The 13,860-nt window shown below is 36.2% G+C and overlaps 2 protein-coding genes across 6 annotated transcripts; one reads left to right on the top strand and one right to left on the bottom strand.

Annotated features, from left to right (window-relative positions):
* Positions 1–396: 396 nt before the first annotated feature.
* LOC145600530 (auxin response factor 2B-like) lies at positions 397–6,137 on the top strand. 5 transcript variants are annotated; one of them, XR_014104297.1, is made up of 16 exons: positions 397–745; positions 887–1,017; positions 1,271–1,366; positions 1,456–1,506; positions 1,612–1,767; positions 1,882–1,966; positions 2,483–2,573; positions 2,678–2,842; positions 3,028–3,147; positions 3,325–3,400; positions 3,484–3,655; positions 3,758–4,695; positions 4,796–4,986; positions 5,070–5,287; positions 5,375–5,642; positions 5,775–6,137. XR_014104297.1 is itself a non-coding variant. In XM_081656427.1 (15 exons), exons 1-14 carry the CDS (start codon positions 640–642, stop codon positions 5,242–5,244), a joined length of 2,538 nt encoding a protein of 845 aa, XP_081512553.1. In that variant the 5' UTR covers positions 397–639; the 3' UTR covers positions 5,245–5,287; positions 5,375–6,037. The 5 variants fall into 5 exon arrangements, 3 of the variants coding, with proteins under 3 accessions (XP_081512553.1, XP_081512545.1, XP_081512542.1); XR_014104296.1 differs by having other exon boundaries at positions 5,375–5,646; positions 5,775–6,037; XM_081656427.1 differs by having other exon boundaries at positions 902–1,017; positions 5,375–6,037.
* Positions 6,138–9,471: 3,334 nt separating this feature from the next.
* On the bottom strand, positions 9,472–13,860 carry LOC145600522 (transcription factor ICE1-like). The gene is made up of 4 exons (XM_081656408.1): positions 12,536–13,860; positions 10,662–10,880; positions 10,121–10,291; positions 9,472–9,838 (listed from the first exon to the last, which is right to left on the bottom strand). Exons 1-4 carry the CDS (start codon positions 13,745–13,747, stop codon positions 9,734–9,736), a joined length of 1,707 nt encoding a protein of 568 aa, XP_081512534.1. The 5' UTR covers positions 13,748–13,860; the 3' UTR covers positions 9,472–9,733.

Genomic DNA, 13,860 nt, shown 5'->3' with positions numbered 1-13,860 from the left:
ATAAGATTATAAAGAATGAAAAAAAAAAACACAAAGAATAAAAAAGGACAGAGTAAAAAAAAAAAAATTTAAAAAATGATACTCTTGAAAAGAGAAAACAGCCCTAAAAGTTAGGACTATCCCTATTAATTTTCCCCTTAATAAAAACATACTCTTTGAAAGGATTAGTATTAAAGTAAACTAAAAGTAGTCCTCTTTATAACGTAATTAATTAATGTAATAGAGAGTGTGGATTTGTAGTGAGGAATGGGCAGATTACCCCCAAATCCCCAACCAATCAAGTGCCGGCATCTATCACTTCTTACCGCCTGTTCCCGGTCAACCCTTTTTTTCTCACCGGCTATCACCCGTTTCCATCTCTCTCTCTTTACTCTTGACCATTGTTACTCTTTATTCCCTCCGTTTTTTGACGACCTCACAACTCTCTTTTTTCCTCCATTCTTCTTCTTTCTCTCTCCTCCATTTTCCCCTATTTCTCTCTCTAAAAATTAATTATAAATTTAAAATAAAAAAAATTCACTCCATTTTTCTCGTTTTCTCTTTCTCATCAACTCATCACTACTTGGTAACTGAAGAACAGATGAGAGATCTGTGGTGGTGAATACAGCTGAACTACTGATTTGTTGATTGGTATAAAAAATGAGTTCATCGGAGGTGGCGTCAATGAAAGCGACGGAAGAAGCGACGAACAAACCAGGAAAACACCAACAAGCACACGCCGGCGGCGGAGGAGGTACCGGAAAAGGTAATTCCGGCGAGTTTTCCGGCGGATATAATGTATTGTAATAAGGGTTTATGATCTGGTGTATTAGGGTGTATGATAAGTACAGTACAATTTTTAATTTTAATTTAAATTAATTAAAATGAATTGTTTGATAAATGATAGAAATTTGGGGTGCAGTGGATCCGGAAACAGCGCTGTATAAGGAGTTGTGGCATGCTTGTGCTGGTCCTTTGGTGACAGTGCCTCGTCCAAATGAGCTTGTTTATTACTTTCCTCAAGGACATATTGAGCAGGTTGGATTTTTCTTAATTATCTGCTTTTTTTTTTTTTTTTTTTTTTTTTTTTAATAATTAAAATATCTGGGATGAATTATTTTAATATTTTTTTTTACCTATTTATTTGGAATTTATGAAATTATTATTGATGTTCTTGGTTAGAATGGATCTGGGTTTAGATTGTTTCTGTTTTTGGAATAATTTTCTTGGTCAATTTGGGTTGCTACAGTAGTTTACTCAGTCAATTTTTGGGGTTTTGGGGTTTGATTAGGTGGAGGCTTCTACTAATCAAGCTGCTGATAAGCAAATGCCTAATTATAGTCTACCATGGAAGATCTTGTGTCGCGTAATCGATGTGCAATTGAAGGTTAGATTTTGTGTGTTTTGAGTGATTTTGATTGTATTTTTAGTAATATAGATGATGGTTAATGAATGTTATTATAATTAATTATATAGGCTGAACCGGAGACAGATGAAGTATACGCCCAAGTGATGTTACTTCCTGTAGTAAGTGAGCTACTTTTATGGAAAGTTTGGTTTAGACTTTTGTAGAAATTGGGTGTTTATTATATTAAGTTTTGTTATTGTTGTTGTTGTTGTTGTTGATTGTAGCCTGAAGAGAGTGTTAAAGAGAAGGGAACTTCACCTGATCCACAACCGCACTTTCATGTTCACTCGTTTTGTAAGACATTGACTGCGTCTGATACGAGTACTCATGGTGGGTTCTCGGTGCTTAGGCGACATGCTGATGAATGCCTTCCACCCTTGGTGAGTGTTGATAGCTTTGTCTTTTTTGCCATGGATGGTGATTGCCTTTTGTTTTTTGAGATTTTATATTGATTTTTGAGATTTTATATTGATTTTTGAGATTTTGTATTGTAGGATATGTCTCGACAACCACCTACACAAGAGTTGGTAGCCAAGGATCTACATGGACATGAATGGCGTTTCAGGCATATTTTCCGAGGTAGAATTTCTCTGTAGTGGCTACTCTTCTTTGCAGTATACTGTCCTGTGTGGTGTGCTTTAGCAGATTATTGATGTTTGTAGCTCTTCCAATTTAGTAATATGTTAATTTCACTTTTAGCAGTGTAGCTCTCCGCACTGATGCTGTGAAAATTTCAGTTTAGTTTCATTTCTGTTTTCCTCTTACCTTTTGGTGTCTCATTGTAGACATAGTTAGATAAGCTAGAACTGTCGTCGCCATACATGTATGTGCTCTTGAAAATTGCTGGTACAAGTAATCTAAAAAGAAGTTTGTCTTGGGGATACTTTGATCATTGGATCACTTCTTCAACCATCATTAACAAGAATCACCTGTCATTATATTACACATGTGATTCTCTGGGGATGTTGGATAATTAGATGGTTTTTGTCCTTCGTCACACATTTGAACAATTCTCGTGGACTTGTGATGTGTTTGGCTCATTTTGTAAGAGGTCTATAAGTCCATTGTTAAATTTCTTGATTTTTTGATTGCCAGGTCAACCCAGGAGGCATCTGCTACAAAGTGGCTGGAGTGTGTTTGTTAGCTCAAAAAGACTTGTGGCTGGTGACGCATTTATTTTTCTCAGGTTTTTTGTCTTCTCCAATTTTGATTATTTTTCAATATGCTACACTTTGAGACTAAGCTCATGTTAAGCTGTAAATATATATATTTTTTTATTTTATTTCCTAGAGGTGAGAATGGTGAACTCCGTGTTGGAGTGAGGCGTGCAATGAGGCAGCAGGGTGTTGTGCCATCATCTGTCATATCAAGTCACAGTATGCATCTTGGAGTTCTAGCAACAGCATTGCATGCAATCAGCTCTGGGACCATGTTTACCGTTTACTACAAGCCTAGGTATGTTTAAATTGTCATGATTGTGCCCAATTGTATGCCATTAACATGTCGACTAAGTGGTATTTTTGCTTCATACTGTTGTTACCCTTTCTTAGTCTGCTTGAACTTGCATAAGACAATTGGTTGCAGCTGGAATAACAAGTCAGGGGTGCCTTACTTACCTCTGGAGTAAAATTTTCTTGCAGGACAAGTCCTGCTCAATTTATTGTTCCATATGATCAATACATGGAGTCTTTGAAGAATCAGTACTCCATAGGGATGAGATTTAAGATGAGATTTGAAGGGGAAGAGTCTCCAGAGCAAAGGTACACCTTTTAGTTATTGGCAAAAGATGTAATCCTTCTCCTGTATGAGCAGATATTGGAACTGTTATTATATGACTTTTACAGGAAATGTATATGTTTTGATCTTTGCCTCAGATGTCAGTTTGTGTGATATGCTGAAATGTGTCAGTTGATTTTTGTTCTTTTTTGAATTTGTAGGTTTACAGGAACTATTGTTGGCATGGAAGACGCCAATCCCCACAGATGGCAAGACTCTAAGTGGAGGTGTTTGAAGGTATGCCATTGCTTTTACTGTGGTCCTTAATATCATTATTGTAGACCTATTGGGAACTACTGAAGCAATGCTACTTTTTACAGGTTCGCTGGGATGAAACTTCCACTATACCTCGTCCAGATAGGGTCTCTCCCTGGCAAACTGAACCTGCTCTTACTCCTCCAACAATAAATCCCCTTCCAGTGAGTAGAGCAAAACGACCTCGTGTAAATGTGGTTACTCAATCTTCAGAGACCTCTGTTCATACAAGAGAAGGTAATTGTTGTTTTGGACTTCCTGCATTGCATATAGGTATTAGGAGGCAATTTCACTTCCAAATCCCTATCATTATTGGCTGATTGATTTGTTGTTGACCAGGTTTGTCTAAAGTGGCAGCAGACACTTCACCTGTTGGTGGGTATTCAAGGGTCTTGCAAGGTCATGAATATCCGACCTTGAGACCTAACCTTGTAGACAGCAATGATTCTGAAAATGCAGAGAAACCTAATGTGTGGCCCAATTCTATCGATGATGAAAAAGCTGACAATGTCAAAGCTTCACGGAAATATGCGTATGAAAATTGGATATCATCCATGAGGCCTGAACCAGCATATGCTGATCTGTTGTCAACATTTGGTGTCCATAATGAAACAGCTTCTGGATTTCACTCGCCTTATCAAACTGCAGCTACGTCACCTATGAAAAAGACTATATTAGATCAAGATGGCAGATTTAGCATGCTCGGAAATTCCTGGTCCATGATGCCTGGTAGTCTTTCGTTAAATATGTCAGAATCAAATATGAAAATTCATTCACCAAGTAGCAATGTCTCATATCAGGCCCAAGGAAATGTGAGGTATGGAGGCTTAAGTGACATGGCCATGCTTCGTGGTCATAGAATTGATAATCACGATGGAAACTGGCTAATGCCTCCCCCAGGCCAATCATATTTTGATAATCATGCTCCAACCAGAGAGACTGCAATGCAGCCCTCACGGAATGACCACGAGCCTATCAAGCAGAAGGATGGGAACTATAAATTATTTGGCATTCCCCTCATTAGCAGCTCTACAACGCAGGACTTTTCTGCCTCGAGCAAAAGACATCTTGACGAGCCTTCAACTCCTCTGACTCCCACGTTGCATCCTCTGTACAATTGTGAATCTGATCGAAGTTCAGAACAGTCCAAGGGTTCCAAGCAGATGGACAACTTGCCTGCATGCAGCGAGCAGGAAAAGAGAATGCCAAGCTCTCAATCACTTTCCCGAGATGCACAAGTGAAAGGACAAGGGCATTCCTCCAGGAGCTGTACTAAGGTACTTTAGGATCTACCTCATTTTTCAATATCTTTTTACCCCTGGTCATTATAGTTCTAAGTGTGTCAAAGAGACCATGACTAACTTTTCTTGAATTCAGGTACAAAAGCAGGGGATTGCCCTTGGCAGGTCTGTTGATCTCTCAAAGTTTAACAACTATGATCAGCTGGTTGAAGAATTGGATTGCTTGTTTGATTTCAACGGGGAGCTCAAGAACCCTGAGAAGAATTGGCTAATTGTCTACACTGATGAGGAGGGTGATATGATGCTGGTTGGGGATGATCCATGGCAGTATGTGTTGCTTCTCTATTCAAATAGCTTATCAACTTGTCAATTTTGGTTCCGAAGTTTAATTTATTTGCAAATTGACTCAGGGAATTCTGTGGCATGGTGCGGAAAATTCTCATCTACACAAAAGAGGAAGTACAGAAGATGACGCCGAGGCAAAATTCCAAAATTGATGAGAATATGCCAGCTGCTGGCTGTTCAGATTTAAAAGAAGCAAAGCAATCACTACCTTCATCAGCATCTAATGCTGAAAGCCATTAGTAGATGACCTTTATGATTTTAGCCTTTCTAGGTGTGTAATTAGGTATTGTCCAATATTTTGATCACTCTTTACTATGATTTGAGTTTTTACTAGCTGCCTGACTGTTTTTTACTATTGTTTTTTTGGCAGATTCTTGGAGCTGGCATCGATATAGGAGTATGTGCGTTACCTGTGGTCTTGTTGGGACAGGTCTAGGTGTGGCATTGAGGCCATCTTCAGGATGGAAGATTGAGTATAGTCCGTCTATATTACTCCCAATTTTGGACGTATTCTGTAGTCTTTTGGTGTTCCATATACATAATATATGTATACCTTAATTGCAAAGAGGCATTATTAGCCTTGCAGCCTCGAATCAATCTTGTAAATAGCCGTTTTTATCCCTGACCAGCCTTTTAATGTAAGTAAGTGCTTGCGTATCTAATGATTTTAGCTGTTCTATTATATCTTCTCATCCTTGAAGCTTCAATTCTGCCGATATATCTCACTTCCTGGATTGTCATGTTGAATCGGACATGAACTCTGTTTCCAGGTTCAGTCCAATGTAAGATAGCAGCAGATGATTCTGAATTTCTGATGGCAGCTGCATGTAGATGTTGTAGTGAAATGCTTGGCAGGAGTATACTGTATAAGTAGGATCGGTGTTTGCAGCTCACCTGAAATCAAATTGTAGGACAAAAATGCTCGGCATTGGCCAATGTATTATGCTAATAATTCTTTCTTTGCCCTGTCAAAAATTCCAGCACTAAGGAACTGGAAGAGCATTTAATGTTAAAATAGGTCAATGGATTTTTATGTATATTTTATTATTTAAGTTCATGAGAAATATCCCGTCAAAAAAAAAAAAAAAAAAAGTTCATGAGAAATAGATGCCAGTTCACCTGGGTTTCTTCTATTAGGTTGTTTACAGATATTGTAATTTGGTTAATTGTTTTTGGTATGGTGTAGGATGCGTCTTTGCACCCTACGAATGGGGATAAATAGGCCGATGGGTGCATGCTCATAGTGTACTTGTGCATCTCGCTTGTGGCTCCTTTTGATTTTGAAGCAGCCATCATGAACAAATTGAAACCTCTCTTCTCGTTGAGGCTCCTTTTGATTTTGAAGCAGCCATCATGAACAAATTGAAACCTCTCTTCTCGTTGAGGCTCTTACAGTTTGTTTGGATAAAGAAAGGGCAAGGAAAAGAAAGAAGGGGAGGGAAAGGAAGGGGAGGGAAGAATGATAAGTTTTCTTTCCAAATCTCTCCATTGTTGGAGGGATCAATTTCCTACAATTTAATCATTCTATTTCTCTCCACTCCAATTCCCTCCCTCATTTGCTATCTAAATGAAAGATACTCCATCTCTCCATTTCTCTTCCCTTCCTTTTCCTCCATTTCCTTCAATCCAAACACACTATTAAGCATTCACATTAAATTGTAACCCTAGGAACTTGCTGGAGTTTTGGCGTTTCTAAGGCTGTTCTCCTTTGAGTCTCTTTGACCCTAGTTTCTTTAATTAGGAGTTTTCTCGTTGAGCTATAAAGCGCTAATATTGAATGGTAATTTCGGGTTCTTTTTTTTTTTTTTATAGAACTTGAGGTTTTTTAATTGGACTTGTAATTTAATAACTAAATAATATAGAAACTGCGTGTACACTATAACTCTGCAAGTATTTAGTGTGTTATAACGTGGTAAGAAAAAAGGAAAAACATTAGGAAATCCTTACGAGGAGGATTTCTAATGCATAAGTGTGTTATACTGTTATCAATGTAGTACTACGGGTCTGTTCTCATTGACTGAAATGAGCTGAATTGAGCTGAACTGAAGTGAAATAAAATGAATATTTTTTTTTTATAAGAGAAGGATATTAGGAGTTGAACTGAACTGAGCTGAGTTGAGCTAAGTTGAACTGAGCTGAACTGAACTGAATTTCAACGTATGAGAACAGGCCTTACGTATCTTCTACATAGTGAGTAGAATTTTACAATAGAGCGTCCAATGCTAATAGATTCGCAAAGTTTGAAAGTTACACTTTGATCAAACATGCATACAAAGACATGATTTTGATTGTTAATTTTTTAAGATCTTATGAAAATATATGTAACGTGACTAATCCAATAACATATCACACAATAACATTGTTTTAAAAATCTTGATAAAAGAATCAAGTCAAAACCGAGATGTGACTAGACGACTAGTGAAGATAATGATATCCAAGTGTAACTAAAAAAATAGAGGGAATATGAAAAGTTTTAGAGCAAATACAAGTTTAAATCTGACAATCAATAGAATTTTAGTTCAATTTCAGTACAAACTTTTTAGAATTCAACCTGGTCCATATATATATAGTCCCACTGTGTCGGACTGGACCTTGTACAACGTTTTATTGTCTACTAATCTTTTTGTTTTATCTACTGGCTTTTCATCATTTGTAAACAAACAAAAAAATAAAAAATAAAAAATAAAAAAACCATGAACACCTTTAGTTTTGTAAAAATGAAAATTGTTTTTTTTTTTTTTGGTTATGATAAAGTTAATATTTATAAAATAATCACCATGAATTTGATAAGATTTCATATGATGATGTATTGCAGAAGATGTAATGATTTACTATCAAAGTTTTCATTAAGGAATGCTCCGTTTGAAGTAGTATTGAGATAAGAATGTATTGTGATATGATATTATGAGAAAAATATCATATGAGATATTATTGTGAAAAGATATACTTGTATGTTATGTATTATGATAGATTTAGAAAGTTAATAATTAAGAATATTAGGGTTAAATTAAGAATATAGCCCGTCTTGTGTGCGGCCGGCAACACCGTGTGGCCACTTAAAGTAACCCCTATAACATTGATTAAGTAACCCCTATAATACCGACCGAGTAACTCCTATAACATTGACCGAGTAACTCTATAACAATGACGAAGTAACCCCTTTAAGACTGACCAAGTAACCCCCATTACACTAGTGAAGTAACCCTTATAGTGGCTGACCACATGGTGTGGCCAGCCACATATAAGAGTTTGTGCCGTCTTGTGTGCTGCCGGCCACACCGTGTGATCACTTAAAGTAACCCCTATAAGATTGATTAAGTAACCCCTGTAATATCAATCAAGTAACCCCTATAACATTAACCGAGTAACTCTATAACAATGATGAAGTAACCCCTTTAATTTAACATTGATCAAGTAACCCTTATTACACTAGCAAAGTAACCCCTATAGTGGCTGGCCACACGGTGTGGCTAGCCACATATAAGACTTTGTGTGGGCTAGTCTCGTATGTGGCCAGCCACACGATGTGGCCCCATTGTTTTATAAGAGTAATCTTCATTTATATATATAATTAACCTCATTTTTTCATAAGAGTAACCCATGTCGTCTATAAAAGTAACCCAAATTCATTATATGAGTCAAAACAAGTAATTAAGAAATAAAAAGTAACTCATTTTTTTTTTCTTTTAAGTAATTTACATACGATAAGGTACCCCATTTGCGCATCATCGTAACTCCCCATTACTTAATTAATTGTCTTATATGTGTGTGGCTAGCCACATATAAGACTTTGTGCATGTCATGTGATGGAATATGATAGAAGGGAAAGTACAATGGAAATAATATAGAGAGAACTTTTCTCCAATAATTTAACATGGTATCAAGAGCCCTAGAGAATCTTGGGATGGAAAACACGAGAATTTCTATAAGAGGAGAGATTGAAAACAATATTTATATATTGTAATGTGGCCGAATATTATGAATGGAAAAATACAATGGAAAAATAAGAGAACTATTTTCCCCAATATTTAACAAGTAGTACTCAGTATGTAGAGAAACAAAGAAAATACACTTTATGAATGATAATTAGCCTTTCACAAAGTACCGTGTGGCCAGTCACTATAGCGGTTACTTCGCTAGTATAATGAGGATTACTTAGTCAGTGTTAAAGGAGTTACTTCGTCATTGTTATAGAGTTATTCGGTCAATGTTATAGGGGTTACTTGATCGGTATTATAAGGGTTACTAAATCAATGTTATAGGGGTTATTTTAAGTGGTCACATGGTGTGGCCGGTCGCACACAAGACAGGTTGTTATCCTTTTATTCACTACACTAGAGGCGTTAAGTAAAAAGAGGCGACTTTTTAAATTTACGGAAAATCTCATCTAAAAAAGTTGAGAAAAATCTATACCAAATATACGAGTAAATTCTCATCTTTGGTCAGGTATATCCAAACAATTGGAAATTTATGAAAAGTTTACTTCTATTAAAATTGTAAAAACTACAGATAAGCTAATCCAGAAAATCAAAAGCACCTAAAATGAAAATGAAGGTAGATCAAACTAAGAATAGACAAAAGCCTTCAAGCTGACCACCATTTCAACTTCAAATATCTCTTAAACTAAAATAGTTCTTAAAGGGGGTAAAAACAAATATGTTTTGAAAACAACAAACTTCTTTATCATCTTCTTTGGATCCAAATCTTGAAACAACAGTCACCATTTGATTCACACGTTGCCGTTTCCCACTACTGTCGAGCCATGGAAGGTGGTTAAATCCAAGAGCATAGCTTTGATTTGGTCAGGGTGCAGATCCTGCCCATCCTTGCATTGCTGAAAAGGACAACAATGAAAGCCATCAGTGAGATATGCATCTCTGAAAGCGCAACAGATAAACGACGTATGCTACTACAACAATTATTGCTGACATGTTATCAATATCATCTTGTCGAATGACAATCTGATGCATGACTCAATTCATTACAGGTACTTATTACTGACATGGCATTGGCTTCTCTGTTTTTTGGTTGGGAAAGGGGGGTTTAGTTTAAACCAGTACACAATTCATGAGTCACAGATGCAAATGAATACAAGATAGAGAAAAGGGAAAGTTACCTCAGCGCGGAAAATGTCCATAGCAAAGCCATTGAAGCAGCTGATCACTGCTTGCTGGATGTCTAAACCAAGACCATCTAAGGTCTTCATGGTAGAGAGCAAGAGACCTGGTCTGCGGCCGCAGAACATGTGTATGTTGACAGCTCTTCCTTCCCTTAGCCTCACCTCAATCTACAAAATTAGAAAATTCAGAAAGTTGTACAAAAACAAGTTGTATTGTGAATTCAGAACATGAATTTGCAAATTAAAATTGTTGTTGTCATAGTTGGAGATTAGAACGAAGCATAATCTTAAAATTTGGCCTCTGCATGCCACAAAAAAAGTACAGCAGACAAATTTTTGTGACATCTAAATGACATTAAGTAGCTAGGTAAAAGTTGGAAAACTTCTGAAACAAATTTTTAGGCTAATTCACAAAACAAAGTATGAGAATACAAGTTACTAAATTTAGGGAATACTTTCCATATATTGTTAGTGAAGAAAACAAGTACGGTAACTAAGGTTAATGAGGGAAATTCATGAAAGAAGACCAAAAACTCACCCTTGCAGGCTGACCATTGGGGCTTGGCAATGAGCTAGGACAGAGTTCTTCCTTGATTCGAGATGGCAAGTTAGGCAGTGTCGGTGTTAAAGGATGGAAATTTGTTGGCTGCGGCAATGAAGAGGGTGTCGATTCCAGTTCATTGTGGAGATCATTGATCTTTTGCAGCAGCTCCTTCAAATACTCAATAGCATCCCCAAGTATGGAAGCTCTATCCATCTGTAAATGAATTCAATACATCATTTGTTGGTAAGTTTTTATTCTTCTTTTGGTCAGTTCAAAAGTATAACAGCAAAATTTTGTTAACATCAGCAAGCAATATAGAAATCTGACTACATCTTCTCTTAACTTCAGCACTTATTCTAGTATTCTACTCCAAATTAAGCAAGAATCTTACATGTAGGGATACCAATTATAGTACTTTTTGCTCAAAACAGGCATGCATTTACATTGAGTTACATAAATGTCACAGCAGAAAATGTCTCTCTATCACTAAGAGTCTAAGAAGTACAACACACACACACACACACACACACACACCATCAACCCCTGGTTCCATATTCCAAAAACACTTCCTACTAGGACAAAAAGCCAAATGTGCCCGCCTTTTTATATGCTGAATAAGAAATACCGGTTATGATGTATGAAACTTTTGGAATCCATGATAAAATCACGAGTCAATAGGTGTTAAAAAATACTAGTATATTCATTGATGCTTAATAGCTTCATTTTTAGCTTCCTATGCTCTTTGAGACTACATAAATTATTTTCCATAAAATCATATTGCTCAATACCAGAAATTCAATTTATCACTACTGTCCTCCTCACTCTAACAAAGATTATTTTACTAAAAGTAATAGTTACTCTTATAAGACAAGTACTGCTTAGTTTTCTTAAAGTACACCAGTACAGAAATGAATGAATGCAATCCCCATAACCTTGGTAAGCATTTATTACTCAAATTGTTTGAAATTTGAAACAATATTTAAATGGGATGTTTGCAAATTATTAATCTTTTTTATTCAAGGCTAACGGTTTATGTGAATAAAATGTGTACGTATCCCCAATAACCGTCTATTTTGAGCTAGACAACCTAATAATTAAAAGTTTGTTAAAGTGGCAATAAATTTTTACAAATAAACAATCCTCGATCTTACGTTACCAAGGGAAGCAAGATTAATGAACCCAAAAAACGCGTAAATGCAAGCAACATCTAAACTTAATCTCGAAGAAAACAACTAAGCAAGTACTACATGATTATTAACCAAATGGGTTTGTTACAATATAATCTAGTTCTAGTAAATTGAAGATCAACATTAGTAATTTTATCTTAATTTAGGAAACGAAATTACATACATACAAGATTGAAGAAGAGAAGTTGTGGATGTCTCTTCAACATTAGTAATTTTATCTTAATTTAGGAAACGAAATTACATACATACAAGATTGAAGAAGAGAAGTTGTAGATGTCTCTTCTAATGTAACTTAACTTTTAGGACAGTGGTCCACTTGTATAGACAATAAATAACAAGTCCACCAGATTCATGTGAGTTGATTTAATGCTTAACTTTCATATAGTATGCATTTACACCACCAAAGAGTAACGTTACATTGCAACCAATGATGTGATGTACCAAGAATATCAAACTTTTAAACTCTCAATTTCAACAACTAGAAAATAGATTGGATAAATTGAAATGTCCAAGCATCAATGATAGTACTACTACTACTAGTCTACTGCCTAAACTCACGAGATATCATAATAGCACAAATCAACTTTGAATAATTCTAACAACATGTAACAATTGAATTCAAAAAAATCAACTAAATCACGAGTAATCGATAAAAAAGAACAAATTAAAGAAATTCTTCACCTTACTGATCTTGGGGACGACAGATCTTAGCATGTATAGCCTATCATTGAGCTTCTTACGACGCCGCCTTTCGGCCATTAGGTTCTTAGCCGGTAGGCCCTTCTTCTTACCTTTGGAATCGCCCCCGGTTAATGTGCTAGTATTATTGGAATTAGTACCACCATTTTTACCCCCATCATCTCCACCAAGCTTAAAATTGTTATTCTCGGTAAAATCATCAGAATCATAATTAAAAGCTGAGCCATCTAAACTAACACTATCTAAAACACCCAAATTCCCAAATTTCCTCTTCTTATCATTATTATTATCACCCCCAGAATTTTCCCCAGAATTCAACCCAGAATTTCCACCCAAATTACCAGAATCATCATTATTATTACTATTATTATTAGCAAACCCACTTTTTCTAAGGGCTGCTCTTTTCTGAAAAAGAGTAGGTTGTGCACCAACAGGTGCAGAATTATCTAGAGGTTTTAACAACTTTGATGCTCTATTCATAAACATTGTATTCCCTAACCCTTCGTCAAACCCTCGAAATCGAGAACCTGAACCGGAACCTGAACCTGAACCTGAACCAACTCCAAATCCATCATTTTCTCCCAATTGAAAACTTGTAAAATGAGGATTAGACCCCAAATTTGGACTATCCATTTCATTTTGAGTACTAAATTCACTAAACCCAGTTAAAATCCCACCACCAACAACACCTCTGTTCATCAAATCAGGAATTTGGTGATTATGATGATGATGCTGTTGTTGGGTGTCCTGAAAAAACCCATTACTTCCAAGATCAAACCCTTGAGTTAAAGGGTTGTTAAAAATGGTGGGTTTTGAAGAAAACAAGTAAGAATTTGAGTTAAAAACAGAGGGTGAAGGTGAACAAGATGAAGATGAATCAATATGATTTAACAGCAAATTTTCAGAACCCTCATTTGGAGTTGAAAAAGTAATAGAATTTGGATTAGTGATAGTGTTATACCACTCATTCTCAACTTCAAGCATTGATTTGAAAGTTGCTAATGAAGCAACATCAACCCCATCAACAAGTTCTTCTCTGTTGTCGCCTCGGCCGCCGCCATTGTTACCCCCAACTGCAACAGCAACAGCAACAGCAGCAGCAGCATCAGCACAAGGATTTCTGTTCCATGTAACTGATGGATTTTCCTCATTTCTTTCATTCAACCAGCCAACAGAATTTGTTCTTGACAACATTTTTTTTTTTAATTTTTGAGAAATAAAAAGAAAGGATTTTAATTTTTTTTTGAGAGAGATTGGAAGAGAATTGAGAGCGACAGGGCAGTTAAATAGAGCAGCAGCTAAGTAGA

The sequence above is a fragment of the Chenopodium album genome, chromosome 2 (genome assembly GCF_948465745.1).
Source record: "Chenopodium album chromosome 2, dcCheAlbu1.1, whole genome shotgun sequence".
In the NCBI taxonomy this organism is placed as follows: domain Eukaryota; kingdom Viridiplantae; phylum Streptophyta; class Magnoliopsida; order Caryophyllales; family Amaranthaceae; genus Chenopodium; species Chenopodium album.
This window is presented reverse-complemented; position numbering and strand designations above follow the sequence as displayed.

Excerpts from the sequence above, each read along its gene's own strand:
- LOC145600522 (XM_081656408.1), bottom strand. The coding sequence starts at position 13,747 with ATGTTGTCAAGAACAAATTCTGTTGGCTGGTTGAATGAAAGAAATGAG. Across the intron at positions 10,881-12,535 it reads TCGTCCCCAAGATCAGTAAG|ATGGATAGAGCTTCCATACT; the intron begins GTGAAGAATTTC and ends ATTCATTTACAG. Across the intron at positions 9,839-10,120 it reads TGGACATTTTCCGCGCTGAG|CAATGCAAGGATGGGCAGGA; the intron begins GTAACTTTCCCT and ends TGTCCTTTTCAG.
- LOC145600530 (XM_081656419.1), top strand. The coding sequence starts at position 640 with ATGAGTTCATCGGAGGTGGCGTCAATGAAAGCGACGGAAGAAGCGACG. Across the intron at positions 1,367-1,455 it reads TAATCGATGTGCAATTGAAG|GCTGAACCGGAGACAGATGA; the intron begins GTTAGATTTTGT and ends TTAATTATATAG. Across the intron at positions 3,656-3,757 it reads CTCTGTTCATACAAGAGAAG|GTTTGTCTAAAGTGGCAGCA; the intron begins GTAATTGTTGTT and ends GTTGTTGACCAG.